General features: G+C 34.4%; 1 protein-coding gene across 1 annotated transcript; it reads left to right on the forward strand.

The window, feature by feature from the left end:
- Window positions 1–1668: 1668 nt before the first annotated feature.
- LOC132036538 (squalene epoxidase 3-like) lies at window positions 1669–6371 on the forward strand. Its single transcript, XM_059426898.1, has 8 exons — window positions 1669–2188; window positions 3264–3375; window positions 3502–3676; window positions 3825–3993; window positions 4140–4364; window positions 4804–5079; window positions 5646–5924; window positions 6093–6371. Exons 1-8 carry the CDS (start codon window positions 1757–1759, stop codon window positions 6207–6209), a joined length of 1785 nt encoding a protein of 594 aa, XP_059282881.1. The 5' UTR covers window positions 1669–1756; the 3' UTR covers window positions 6210–6371.
- The last annotated feature ends 7743 nt before the right edge of the window (window positions 6372–14114 follow it).

Raw genomic sequence — 14114 nt, forward strand, 5'->3', positions numbered from 1 at the left:
GTGTTCTTAGATTCACTGCACATTTAATATGACGCAAGTTATCCTAAAAAATAATTATTTTCTTCCAATATGTGGTTAGAGAGTGAAAATAATTATTTGAAAAGACTATTCATTAAAGATTGATAACAAAATTAGCAAATCAAATATTTAGAATCGTGTAGGGGAGTGAATATTCGGGTTTTATACATTTAAAACAAATATTGTACTCATGGTAATAATACGATAAAATACAATAGGTAACAAATATCCAAACGACTTGTAAGGACAGTCATCCTTTTCATGATTGTGTAATTTTGACGGAAGATGTCATTTCAACTAATCAAGAAAAAATGCACAATTCTCCTTTTTACTATAATATAGCATAAAACCCCAAAACAAATTGCATTAGCAGACCCCAGAAGATAGGGTCATGTATTCTGAGATTTTTACAATAAAAATAATAATTTAAGACTCATTTACTTTAAATTACTAACAACTATTTACTGGCAACAACTATAAGGAAATAAGTGGTATATCATCTGCTAGCCAATTACTAATTTGTTTCATTAAATGTTATTTTTTCAAGTAGTTTATCAGTAGAGAAAAGAAAAGAGTGCTTTAAGCTCAAGTTGAAATATAGTTTTTTTTTTCCCTTTTCTCTAACTAGTATCGATGGAGAAATCAACTGAATGAACATAACATTTTTTGTATGCGCTACAATTTATATGATGGTATAAATAGTTATGCTTATGCTTACTAGTTTAAATTGATGTTATGTTGCCTCCATTGACACGTTCTTCTCAAAAAGGGAACAACTGATAGTTGGATGAGAAACTCGCGAAAAAGTGATAGTTCGAATGTGATTTTGACAATTGCTCGTATAAAATAAAATAAAATACAAGAATTTTTTGTAAATTATTTTCTTTAATTCAAATTATAGAAGGTTATGCCGAATCATTTTCTCACAAAATTTATGTTGAATCCTTTCGCCGGAGGAAATAATTCAAAATTTATAAAACAAATGACTATGCAACAGACTTTTTCTATTTTATTTTTAAATCCCCTAAGTACATAAATAAATATGAAATTTGATATAAAACTAAAAATAATTTAATAACAAAATCAATTGCCCCGTTTTGTTCACACAAGTCCACCCAAGTTACTTTGAAGAAATTGCACTGTTTGTCCTTCAAATGGACTGGTTTCTAATTTTTGTCCTTTAAATGGGCTGGTTTTTAACTTTTGCCTTTCAAAATTGAACTTATGTCTTGCGGTGCTTAAGTTATTCAACATAACTTATAAGATATTATAATGCGAAAATATAACTTATATCCTGTAAAAAAGTTACTCCCTCCAGATCAAAAAGAGTATCCACTTAGCAATTTGCAAACCCTTTAAGAAAACTCCTAGAAAAAAATGGGTAATTTGACCAAATTATCCTTAATTAAATAGGTATTGGATTTGATTACATAACACTTAATATGAGTAAATCTGAAAAAATAAGATTAATTCTTTCTAAATTTGATAAGTGCACACTCTTTTTACCAATAAAAAAAAAGAGGCTCTTTTTGATCCGGAGGGAGTATTTGTCTTGAGGGACGAACATGAATTCCAGCACAAAATAGGGTCAAAAGTGCAAATGACCCCTACTTTTCATGTAACGAACTTTGAGGCCTTTAACGTTGTTACGTCTTACCAGACTTGAATATTGTCTCTTCTTATTTTCCTAATCTCGCAATTTCCACCCAAAAACAAATCCAATTGGATCCCGATTTCGATGCTTCTTATAAATACCAACAACAACTACCTCTCTTTCTCCGTCATCTTCTTCTCTAAAAAACACAGTTTTCCTGTTTCTGCAAGCCAAACAACCCCTTCTCCACCACCCAAATCACCATTATCTCAGTCCAATATTACAAAGAAAAGGTTACCCTTTGTCTCTCTATCCAAATCGGACGAGAAAATGGTGAATTTCATGATGGATAAATATATTGTTCCCAGTTTTATTGTTTCTCTGTTGGGGTTCCTTCTTCTTTATATTTTAAGACCAAGAACACCCAATTATTATAAGAAGAAAGACAATAAATCTGGTGAGACCAACAATGTAATTACAAACAAATGTAAATCAGAGAAAGGGAGCGATAATACGGATGTAATTGTTGTTGGAGCTGGGGTTGCTGGTGCTGCTCTTGCTCATACCCTTGGCAAGGTCTAATTTCCCAATTTCTCTTACTACCTCTATTTCCTAATATAATACGTCCCAATTTAAGTGGCTTAGTTTGAATTGACATCGAGTTTAAGAAATAAAAAGAGACTTTTGAATCTTCTGATATAAATTAAAGATGTGTATAATATACTAAAATATGTATAAGGTACTAAAATGTCCTGTGAATCTTGTGGTTTTAGACTTGACACGTACGATGTTCGAATTATCAACTTACTAAATATATAGAATGAGACTGCTTTTGAGACCGATCAAAAAGGAAAGTACGACCCTTAAATTGACAGAGGGAGTAACTACTTATAAAAAGAACCTTTTTTTAGAGGAGTAATTTGTCACTACTGAGAGAGCAAGAAAGAATAGAAAGCTAAATATTTTCCTTAAGGAAAGAAATTATCCTATTGGCATTGGTTAAGAAAGAGCGATGAATGATTCTTTTTTTTTTTTTTTTTGTACGAAAAATTCTTAAGTTTTAGCTTATATCCATAAGGTCTTTTTAATGTGAACTTGCATATATAGATACTAGCCCCTCTGACCTTATTTGCTTGGGCACTTATGCTTGTCAAGAGTTAATTGGACTAATTTCTAGAACTAAATTGGAGCAGATTAAACCATTTTTTAAAAAATGAAAATTTTCAGACGATGAAACCATAGGGAAGTACTACTATAAGTTCCAGTTGTTATTTTCCAACAACAACAAAAAAAAGAAAATGTTGCAGTTGTTCTCATATCAAAATGGTGAAAAAGGACGTTCGAAGATGTTGGTCTAAATTCACTAGTTTGAATCATGGGAAGGGAAAAAGGCCAAACATTTCAGGAAGAGAGTATTTTCTTTAATCCAACACACTGGTGCTGTCAATTTTCTTTTCTTGATGGTAAGTTGTGATCTTTAACTGCCTGTAGTAAGAAACTAGGAGTCTCTAGCTGTAATGGAAAATTTGGCATTTGATACCTAAAACTTGTGTCCACTAGCAGGACAAAGGAAAATCTTTGTCATTTGAGCCTTTTCTAATTTCTGATCCTCCCTCAGCCCCTAAACATTAATTTTTGGCAGCTGATGCAGGAAGGGCGCAGAGTTCTCGTCATTGAAAGGGATTTGGCAGAGCCCAACCGGATTGTCGGCGAGTTGCTACAGCCTGGGGGTTATCTTAAATTGATTGAGTTGGGCCTTGAAGGTTTGTCTTCAAAAAAATGAAATAAGTTCTTGTTTTAACCGAATTAAGAGATATAGTTCACTTTTTGATGTACTATACTAAGTTTGCATAATTTTTGCGCTCTTGACCTATGCCATTGGGATGCAGATTGTGTTGAGGATATTGATGCCCAGCGGGTGGTTGGATATGCTCTTTTCAAAGATGGAAAGAGCACAAGCGTTTCTTATCCCTTGGAAAATTTCCATTCGGATGTGGCTGGGAGAAGCTTCCACAATGGGCGTTTCATACAAAAGATGAGAGAAAAAGCAGCTACTCTTCCCAAGTAAGCTTTCCCATGCAGTCTATTTATTAGAACAATTTTTCTTGACGCATTTCATGGTTTTAGTTATTGATGAAGTCTTGTATTTGTAATTATCCTTAACATAGTTTCAAATAATCAACTGGCTGCTTTTTTATTAAATTATGTACAGTGTACGATTGGAGCAAGGCACCGTAATATCCTTGATTGAAGAAAATGGATCCATCAAGGGTGTTCAGTACAAAACGAAGGCTGGTCAAGAACTTAAAGCACATGCTCCTCTTACAGTAGTTTGTGATGGGTGCTTTTCAAACTTGCGTCGCTCTCTTTGTGACCCTAAGGTGAAGTTAATACCAAAACATGTCAGTTAATTTGTTTCTTTAGCGTCATATGCACGCATCAGCCCAATGATATATATCACCTGCTGAGTTTGGCATATTTAGATCTTGAAATCATTTTAAGTGTGATTATCTTTTGACATTTGCAGGTTGATATTCCGTCTTGCTTTGTTGGTCTGGTATTGGAATTGGAGAATGATCGGCTTCCATACCCAAACCATGGGCATGTTATTCTGGCAGATCCTTCTCCCATCTTATTTTATCCTATCAGTAGCACGGAAATTCGCTGCTTGGTCGATGTACCTGGTCAAAAGCTTCCTTCTCTTGCTAATGGTGATATGGCAAATTATTTGAAGACTATGGTGGCTCCCCAGGTACCTATAGCTTCCCTGCATTGTACTAACTTTTTTAAACTTTAGAATATACACAGCCGGTATATTAAGTCGGTCTTTGTTTTTTCTAGGGAAAATTACATTTTTGGACCGCCCTAAAAAGTCATTGCTGGAAAATGTATATGTTTTGTATACTAAGTATAAATATACATATAATATTCATTTTGTATACATAAATCTATATATAGTATACTTCATTTTGTATACATAAATCTACATATAGTATACATGAATATACATGTAATATACATAATCAGTATTCTTTTTGTATATTTTGGCTAGCGCCCGTAATTAATTTCGGCCGACGGGCCAAAAATGAAAAAATCCCTTTTCTTTACCTCATATATAACTGCCTGTTTCTGAAGATACATATTTTTTTCCTCCCAACATTCTTCCGTGATTGATTTGTACATTTATTTAGGTCCCACCTGAGCTACATGATGCGTTTCTATCTGCAATTGATAAGGGACATATTAGAACTATGCCAAATAGGAGCATGCCAGCTGCTCCCTATCCTACACCTGGAGCTCTGTTGCTAGGTGATTCTTTCAACATGCGCCATCCTTTAACTGGTGGGGGAATGACTGTTGCGCTTTCAGACATTGCAGTGTTAAGGAATCTCCTTATGCCGTTGCAAGACCTGAATGATGCAGATGAATTATGTAAATATCTGGAGTCCTTTTATACTTTGCGCAAGGTAAAGCTAAGATTATGTTGTTGTGGCTTATTAAGAAGAAAATGTTATTTCAGCTTCTTGATCATGTATAGGGTGAACCTTCTTTCTAGCAATTTTACGTGGCATTTGATATATTTTACCTGAAAGCTTCTCCAATCTCTACAGGAAAATCATATTCCCTCTGCCCCAATTTATGTGACACCCTTACTTTTTAGTCAGTCCCAAAAAAGAATGACACCTTTCTATAATGAGTAACAATTTAACTTTAAACTTCTCATTTTATCCTTAATGAGATGATTTATAGCCCCACACATCTATGGCTTATTTTAGACCACTTGTTTCAAAGGCCTTCCTCGTTCTTAAACTTCGTGTTCAGTAAAACACCTTCCCATAAATTGGGACAAGGGTAGTATGTTATTTTATGTTATTTGAAGTGGGATTAATGTCTAAAAATAAGACACAACTTGAGAGCTATTCCCTCTAAAAGAATACGAACAAATAGAGCTGAAACTCTGGATTGGAAGAAGGGCCACTTTTTCTGACTTAGTTACCTTGTTACTCATTCTTGTATTGGTCTATGTTTGCAGCCAGTGGCTTCCACGATAAATACTTTGGCTGGAGCTCTGTATAAAGTGTTCTGTGCTTCTCCTGATCAAGCAAGGAGGGAAATGCGAGAGGCATGTTTTGACTATTTGAGCCTTGGAGGCACATGTTCAACAGGACCCGTAGCTCTACTCTCTGGTCTTAATCCTAGCCCACTGAGCCTGGTGCTCCATTTCTTTGCAGTGGCCATTTATGGAGTTGGTCGTTTATTTGTACCTTTTCCTTCTCCAAAGAGGTTGTGGATCGGAGCTAGATTAATTTCGGTATGTACCTTAGATGCGATATTCAAACTGTCTTTGTCGACTCTTTGAGCATGTGTTGTATTGCGCTTCGTTCCAGTTGAAATTCCTGCATAATCGTTCACCTTGTTAAAAAGTCTAACCATTTTGGTGTGTATGTTCTTTTTTTTTTTTTTTTTTTTTTTTTTTCAGTCTGCATCAGGCATCATATTTCCCATCATAAAGGCAGAAGGGATCCGGCAAATGTTCTTCCCAACAACAATACCAGCATATCACAGAGCTCCTCCCGTAAACAAGGGATCAGATTAAGCAAAAAATTTATTCAAGTTTTGTTCCGTGAGTAGCATTTACATTTATGAACTTCCTTTCTCAAAGCAAGAAATGTAAGCTCCAAATCCACCCCCGCCAACCCCCCCCAAAAAAGGGAAGAATAAAGCATAGGCATATCATACCAATTAAGGAACCTCAAGTACGTATCATTGAAATCTAGTAAGATTCCTTACCCGGTAAAAATGGATCTTGTAGCTTTTTGACTATATATCTAGACAATACAATTGGTACCTCATCTGTTGCTCTGAGTTAGACATCAACAATGATGTTTCTATTTGTACATCACATTTATGTATTATCAGTTTGTTAAAGGTCTGCCGTTTGGTTCTGAACTTCAATATGTTTTAAAATACTGCATCTTCAGTTTAAGTTATTTTAGATCTCGGACCTTATGCAATTAACCTCACTAGCATCACTTGTGTCCTCATGAGGCTTTCAAAGAACCACGCAATAAAGATGAGTTTATTTAGTTCAGGCGGATGGTAATTGATGAACGGTATAACAGTACTATGCTTTGCATAAAGCTGATGGCTTGATCGACTTTCAAAACATTTCAATTAAGGATTTGTAATCAGCTGGATAACCATGTTACGGGTACTAGCAATTATCCATTAGTGTGTCCCTTGAAATGACGGAATTCACATTGTGCATTGTTCTTGCCACCATATGAACCTCTCTGTTTGAATCCATCCTGCATCCTAGCTCTGGCGAGGCTCCTGCAGTTGATCGCCTTTTCAAAGCTGAGAATTCAATCTCTTTGATATGCTTGAGCTAGATCACAAGCAAGAAAGCTATGCAATTGAAGTTACTTTAGCATGTCTCTCACTCTTCTTCTTCTTCTTCCCATTTTTTTTTTTTTTTTTTTGGTTTTGCATGTCTCTCACTCAGTAGGCCATTTCAGGTCAGAACTCAGAAGAATTGAAATTGAGGTAGGAGTAAAGTCTTGATTCAAAGCGTTTCTCGAGATGTGACTAGTATAGTTGTAATAAAAACGTCTCATGATGTTTTCGAGTGACAACAGAATTTTATAAGTTTTTGGCTTGACTACTTTCTTTTGTCGTTTCATTATTCGGTGACAGTAGAAGGCAAAGAATCAAATCAAAGATTTAGAGGTGAGAATAGAAGAAAGGTGATGATGCATTTCGAAATACTATCAACGGAAAAGGCTCAAATATGCCATCCAACTATCGGAAATGGCTCATTTATGCCACTCGTCAATAGTCTAGCTCATTTATGTCATCGAACTATAGGAAATGGCTCATGCCATTGAACTATAGGAAATGGCTCATTTATGCCACTCATCAATAGTTTGACTCATTTATGTCATCGCTCGTTACCAAAATGACTCATCAATGCCATTTTTTATTAACGCCGGTTTTATAATACTAGATATGACACGTGGCCTCCAATTAGAGGTCTACGTCGTTTAATTAAATCAGCTCAATTTTAAATACCAAATTAGTAAAATATCCGATCCATACACCTTACCACCCATAACCATAATCTAGTTGGAGGCCACGTGTCATACATGGTATTGTAAAACCAGTTTTAATGAAATATGGCATGGATGAGTCATTTTTATTAACGGGCGATGGCATAAATGAGTCAAACTATTGATGAGTGGCATAAATGAGCCATTTCATATAATTTGATGGCATAAATGAGCCATTTCCTATAGTTCGATGGCATAAATGAATGCATTAAATTACGAGTGGCATAAATAAGCCATTTCCGATAGTTGGATGGCATATTTGAGCCTTTTCCGTACTATCAATACCACCAGCTTGAGCAATACTATCATCTGATACTTGTGAAAGTAGCATGCCTTGCTTTAAGACACTCATTTGATCATTATCTTGATTTATCTAATTATTTAAAGATGAGGTTCTTGGAGCACCTTTTTCAGTTGTTTATGATGCTCTGCAATCAGAGACAGACTAATGGGTTCAATTGGACTGAATAATTTTTAGATGAAGCATAAATTTGTGCATCACTTTAATAAATTCTGAATCATAACTTTGAAACTACAATCTGTTTAGTGCTAAGAATGTGAAAGTACAACTCTGAATCGATCAAATTTAAATCTTAAATCCACCTCTATCAGGAATAGCAGCAAAGAATTGACAAACTACTTGCTTTACGTATAGGCAAAAATGCGGAGCTTTCTTGGTGGACAAACTTCTTTGTGCAAACCACTCTAGAAGATAATGATGCTACAATCACAAAATTTAAGCAGGTTGAAAATAAAGATAGGCACGAGCCTAGTAGTCAGATTTTCCATGTCATCTTACCATTGACATCAAACATCTTTTTTTTTTTTTTTTTTCTCTATAACGGAGAAATCCATAAGAGATAACAGACGCACAATTGGAAACTTGATGTGACCATTGAAAAGATGTTACTATCTAATAACTCGCCCTATTAAAGCACCAAAGGTGAGCGAATAGGCTTGAAAAGGAAAAAGAAAATTAAAACGAATATTGGAGTCTTCTTGCTTCTTAGCGATTAAACTCTTACTATTCCATAACAACCTATTCATGATTCGTAATCTTTAGTAGGTTTTCATAAACATCAAATAGTTCATCTCCCACAAAAAGGGGAGGTAACATGGAAAGATAAATGCTCTGCATCATTCTGAGCAATTCAAATTGTACAAAATGAGGTTATTGCTAGAAAATTAGAAAACTCTTAGGCATCACTTTTTCATAAGTCGAGAGCAGTTCACCTTTTGGCATGACTTGTTCAGTTGTTTGCCTTCGCATCACCTGCTGCCAAGATATTTAACACTATATTTATGTAACGTTTAAAACCTTATATTTAATTTTATCAGTTTGAAACTGTAATAGGCTGAGATCTATCATCTTTTTTTTTTTGTTTTTTTGTTTTTTTGTTTTTTTTGATGGAAACGTAGCTTGCATTAAAATTTAAGGACTGGAAATTAAAGAGTTATTACATAATGGAACAGTTCGCAGGGAACATGCTCCGGAGATGTCTTTGCATAAAGTAAAAGAAATGAAAGGAGGAGTAGAGTTCCAAAAAACATGTTCTTCTTCCCTAGCTATCATGTTTGAGCACATTTTTCTTCCATATAGAGCTAGGGTATGTGCAACAGCGTTTTGCTTCACGATATATCTGGCTGACTTGTGCCTGCCCCATCGCTTTTAGGAGGAACCTGCAATCATTTAAAATATTAAAAGTAAGTGTGATTATCAGTTTCATTTAATAAGTGTATCGATACCTGAGAGTCTGTCTCCAATGCTAGGGGAAACAAATTTTTTGTGAAGGCCAATTCAAGTCCCTTGAATAGGGACATAATCTCTGCATGAAGAGGGGAGTGTGCAATAATGCAACTTGCAAAACCCTCCTTCCATTGTCCATGTGAGTCGCGTATGACTCCACCAGCACCTCCCATGGTCTTTGTTTTGTTTGTAAGAACCATCTATGTTAAGTTTATAGTGATTGGCTTCAGGAGGGTGCCACTTGTAATTTATAATAGTTTTTTGTGGTGTGTTGTTGTTGTGGTTTTCAGCCAGGTGGTGGTATTCTAGGGCCATGTTGAACGTTTTATTGGTGTTAATGTCGAGAGATGTATGGTTGAATATATTGTTGTTCCTATTTATCCAAAGCTGCCAAAGGGTGATGGGGATGAGAGATGTCATGGGTATTGTGTGGTTGTTTGGACCGATAATGGTGTCGTCACTGCAGCAGGAATCTCTAATCGATTTTTGATAGTGGTCCTCAGGTGGTGTTTGAAGGCCAAGGGCATCCCAAATGGGTCTGGATTTTGGACATTGGAAGAGTATATGGTGGATGGTTTCGGTCACTCCGGGGCAGTAGAAACAAATAGGGTTTTGTAAGATTGATCTTTTATGGAGAAGATCTGTTGTAGGTAGGCGTTGGTGGGCTATCAGCCAAAGAAAAATATCTATATTTATTTTGGCAATTAATTTTCCAAATCTAAGTGTAAAAAGGGTCAGGTGGAGGTGGTTGTTTTAGGTGGTGTTTAAGTGTGTAAGCACTCTTATTCGTGAAAACACCATTTCCAGTTTGGTTCCAGAAAAAGGTGTCGGGGGTGTCATTGAAGGGGATGTAAGTATTCTTGATAGTATTGGAAATGGTGGTGGGTAAATCGTAGCTAAGAGTATCGAGGTTAATATTATTATTTTGGATTAGTAGATTGAGTGTAATAGAGTCATCCTTTCTTTGTAGTGGTCCTTGGATTAGGTATGGCAAGAACCAGTTATCATTCCAAACACTGATTTTTGTTCCGTTACCAACATTCCAGGAGATACCCTTATTAAAGAGCGTATTCATTTTTGTAAAGTTTTTCCAGATGTAGGAATCGACGTTAGTATGAGTGTAGGTGGTGTTGTGTCTGTTGTCATGATATTTACTTAGGAGGGTCTTTGCCCAAAGAGTTCGGGGATTTTTCTTTAATCTCCACAACATAGCTAGAATAAGGGAGTGATTTTTCCCTGTAGCTTTATGTAATCCCAGTCCTCCATTCTCCTTGGGGGTTGTGACGGTGTCCCAGTTGATAAGGTGCATTTTTTTTTTATCTGGGGTGAAGCCCCAAAGGAAATTTCGTTGAATTTTGTCAATGGCTTTTCTAGTGGTAGCAGGGAGAATGTTTAGTTGCATAGAGTGGACGGGGATGGTAGAGAGGACTGATTTCGCAAGGGTGGCCCTGCCAGCTAAACTTAACTGTTTAGCTTTCCAGCCTTTCAGCTTGGCATTCATTCTATCTAGGATATATTAGTAATCGTATTTTTTTAGGGCAGTTAGTGGTAATCTTAAACCCAAGGTATTTTCCAATATTGTTGGTTGCCTTAATATTTAGAATTGCGGCTAGGTTGTCAGCAGTCCTCTGGCTAACGTTATTGGAAAAAAGGACTTTTGATTTGTGGAAGTTGATTCGTTGGCCAGAATGGGCGGTAATGTGGTTGAAGGTGTTGATAATGGTGTGCGAATTTTTGGTGTCGGCTTTTGCGAATAGGAGGAGGTCATCTGCAAAGAGTAAGTGGGAAGCTGAAATCTATCATCAACATTCGATAGAAAAGATATTCTAGTGTGATTCTCACTACCTATGGTATAATTTGTGTTATCTATAATTTCCATGTGAAATTATTCCTTAATATTTTAGCCATATTTGCATCATCAATGTATTATTTTCAATTATGTAATTTAAACCTAATTATTGGTATATATGTTCCACTAAAGTTGAGATATAAATTTCCATATCACAATACGATTGAAACTGTATTTACAAGAAGCAAACGAAGACTAGTCCACAATGGTTCACTAAACAAGTTTACCATACGTGAGATATGCGCCTGCGACTAAAAGCATTGTTCCAGCAATATTTATCTCTATATTATCTCAAAAAAGGGCATTCAATCAATTTAATCTCTTTCGAAGTATGTAGTTGCGACCCTAACATATACTGGTAATGACTTAAAATTCATATGCACTCTCTATATTCATTTTTCAGTAGGATGCATTTGAGCTAGCTCATGAAACGTGAACCCCTTGGTCACAGTCTAACAAAACACGTACAAGAACTTGGACATCAGTCACAGTACTCCGTTTCAATCAAAGATAGACAAAGTTTATATCTGGATCCAGACATTAATCCTGAGGAAAAACAATCACCGCCTTGATTTAGATCTAAGTAACGTGTCTTTTCTTGTCCCTTAATTCAGATTAAGGCAAAGTTTGAATCAGTCCAATCAGATCTACAATTTGTAAAACCAAGTTGTCTTTAAGTTTTGTGCATAACTGAAGCACGCTTTAAGAGTCTGTCCATTAAATCTTAATCCTTTATTTGATCAGTCACACCCCTTTTTAAGTCCACTAAATTAGAGATGGTTTCGATTATAGTATCCTCTCATGATTACCTTAATTAATTACTATATATTAGTTATTTTAGAGTCACAACCTTTCCTTCCAACTGTCCAAGTGAACCATTGACTTTATGGTCAATGACTTAAAATTACAACCATGGATCAGGAGTTGTTTAGAAGAGTTAATTCCACGTATGGTCACTCAAGCAGATTATCTAGTAAAGTCATTTTTTTGTTCTTCATATGTCATTTAAGTTTATATATTTGCCTTATAAAGTAACAATTGCTAAAACTCACTTTAAAAATGAAAAAGGGCCAAAATAGTCCCTTAAGTTTGGACTTTGAGTTAAAACATCCCTTATTTTTTAACACAGAACAATAAACAATCCTCCAACTATTTTTCATTTTTTACTTCGTAAATTAGATTGTTTCGATCATATAGGCAAGTCCACAATATAGATTAAAAGAAATCATAATATTTAAAAGCAAAAAGAAATGAAGAGTATTAACGTGGAGGGTAAAATAGGTACCAAAATTTCTAAATGAGATAAAGGGGAGGAACAATTATTATTCGAAATTGGGAGAGATATTTAATGTTTTAAGTAGGGTTGGAGGGGGAAAATAATTTTCACCCAAATAATATTACAACGTTAACCAAAATAATATTTGAAAAATTAAAAAAAAAAATAGTATAGAATCTCCTCATTTTATGTGATGTCAAATCATTTATATCATCATGATGGTCTTCATTATGTATCTTTACATATGTTTTTTTTTCCTATTAGGACCTACGTTTTTTTGTTTGAACGAATATAATTCATCATCTTCCTTATTAATTATTAATGTCCTGGCAATAATTTTCATCATAGAAGAAACTAACAATTAATTTAAATTTTTTTACCAAAATAAAGATTACTCATAAAATAAATAAGTTGAGAAAATTATTTTATTGTTGAACTCCTACATTTACAAACAAATGGAATACGTATAGGCTATTTAATATTCTTTTTTTAGCAGTGATAAATTGAAAAGTTTTTTTTTTTTCATTTCTAAAGTTATCCGTCACAATCTTTTGTGTGTTCTGATACCACTGGTAGAGTTGAACTAAAATTGTACTATTTTGTATAATTAAAAGGTTGTTAGTGATTTATGTTAAAGTATAAGGACTAATTTAATTGAAAATTCAAACTTAAGGGACTACTTTGGCCTTTTTCTTTCATTTTTTAAAGTGACTTCTAGCCATTGTTACTTTATAAGGCAAATGTATAAACTTGAATGACCATATGAGGAACCCAAAAAAAAAAAAAAAAGACTTTACTAGGTAATTTACTTAAGTTGATTGACCATTTGAGTCAATTGACTCATGTTTAGTATGTAGTGTTAGCACCATAACATTTGTGTGATTAAAAGCTTTTGAAATTTGTAAATTTGAATATGTCATAATATTTGTCTGGCCATAGAACTTCTAAAAATAAGTGAAATGATACATCCCAAATAAGTTATTTTCAAATTTAGAAACTATTATTCTTTTTTGGAATAGACTTATAATAAGAAAACAATGTCATTCTTTTTAGAACAGGAAGGAGTATATAGTCATTAGAATTTGGAATCGTGTGAGCTGTAGATTTCCTCTGTTTTGCATAGTACAATTTGATGAAGAAAAAATGTTCCCTCCATTTTACATTATGTGGTGGAGTTGCCTAATACAGAGTTTAAGAAAAAAAAAAAAAACTTTTAAAACTTGTGATTCTTAAACATGCCATGAGATTTCTATGGCCGTAAAAGCATGTGACTAAGAACATTTTTGGCAAATAAGCTTTTAAAATCTACTTATCTTGAGAAGCAATTTTATCAAAATAGCTTTTCATAGAATTATCTTTGAAGAGTGACAATTTATGTTTGGTCAATTTATTAATTTGATAAGCGTTTTTTTCAGCGTTTGACAAATATATTATATTTAACCAATCTTCTTAAAAAGCGGCTTTTTAGGTCAAATTCCGAAAATGATATGTACATATTTGATCTCTCCAATAAATATTTA

Source organism: Lycium ferocissimum, chromosome 2, assembly GCF_029784015.1.
Source record: "Lycium ferocissimum isolate CSIRO_LF1 chromosome 2, AGI_CSIRO_Lferr_CH_V1, whole genome shotgun sequence".
NCBI lineage: Eukaryota > Viridiplantae > Streptophyta > Magnoliopsida > Solanales > Solanaceae > Lycium > Lycium ferocissimum.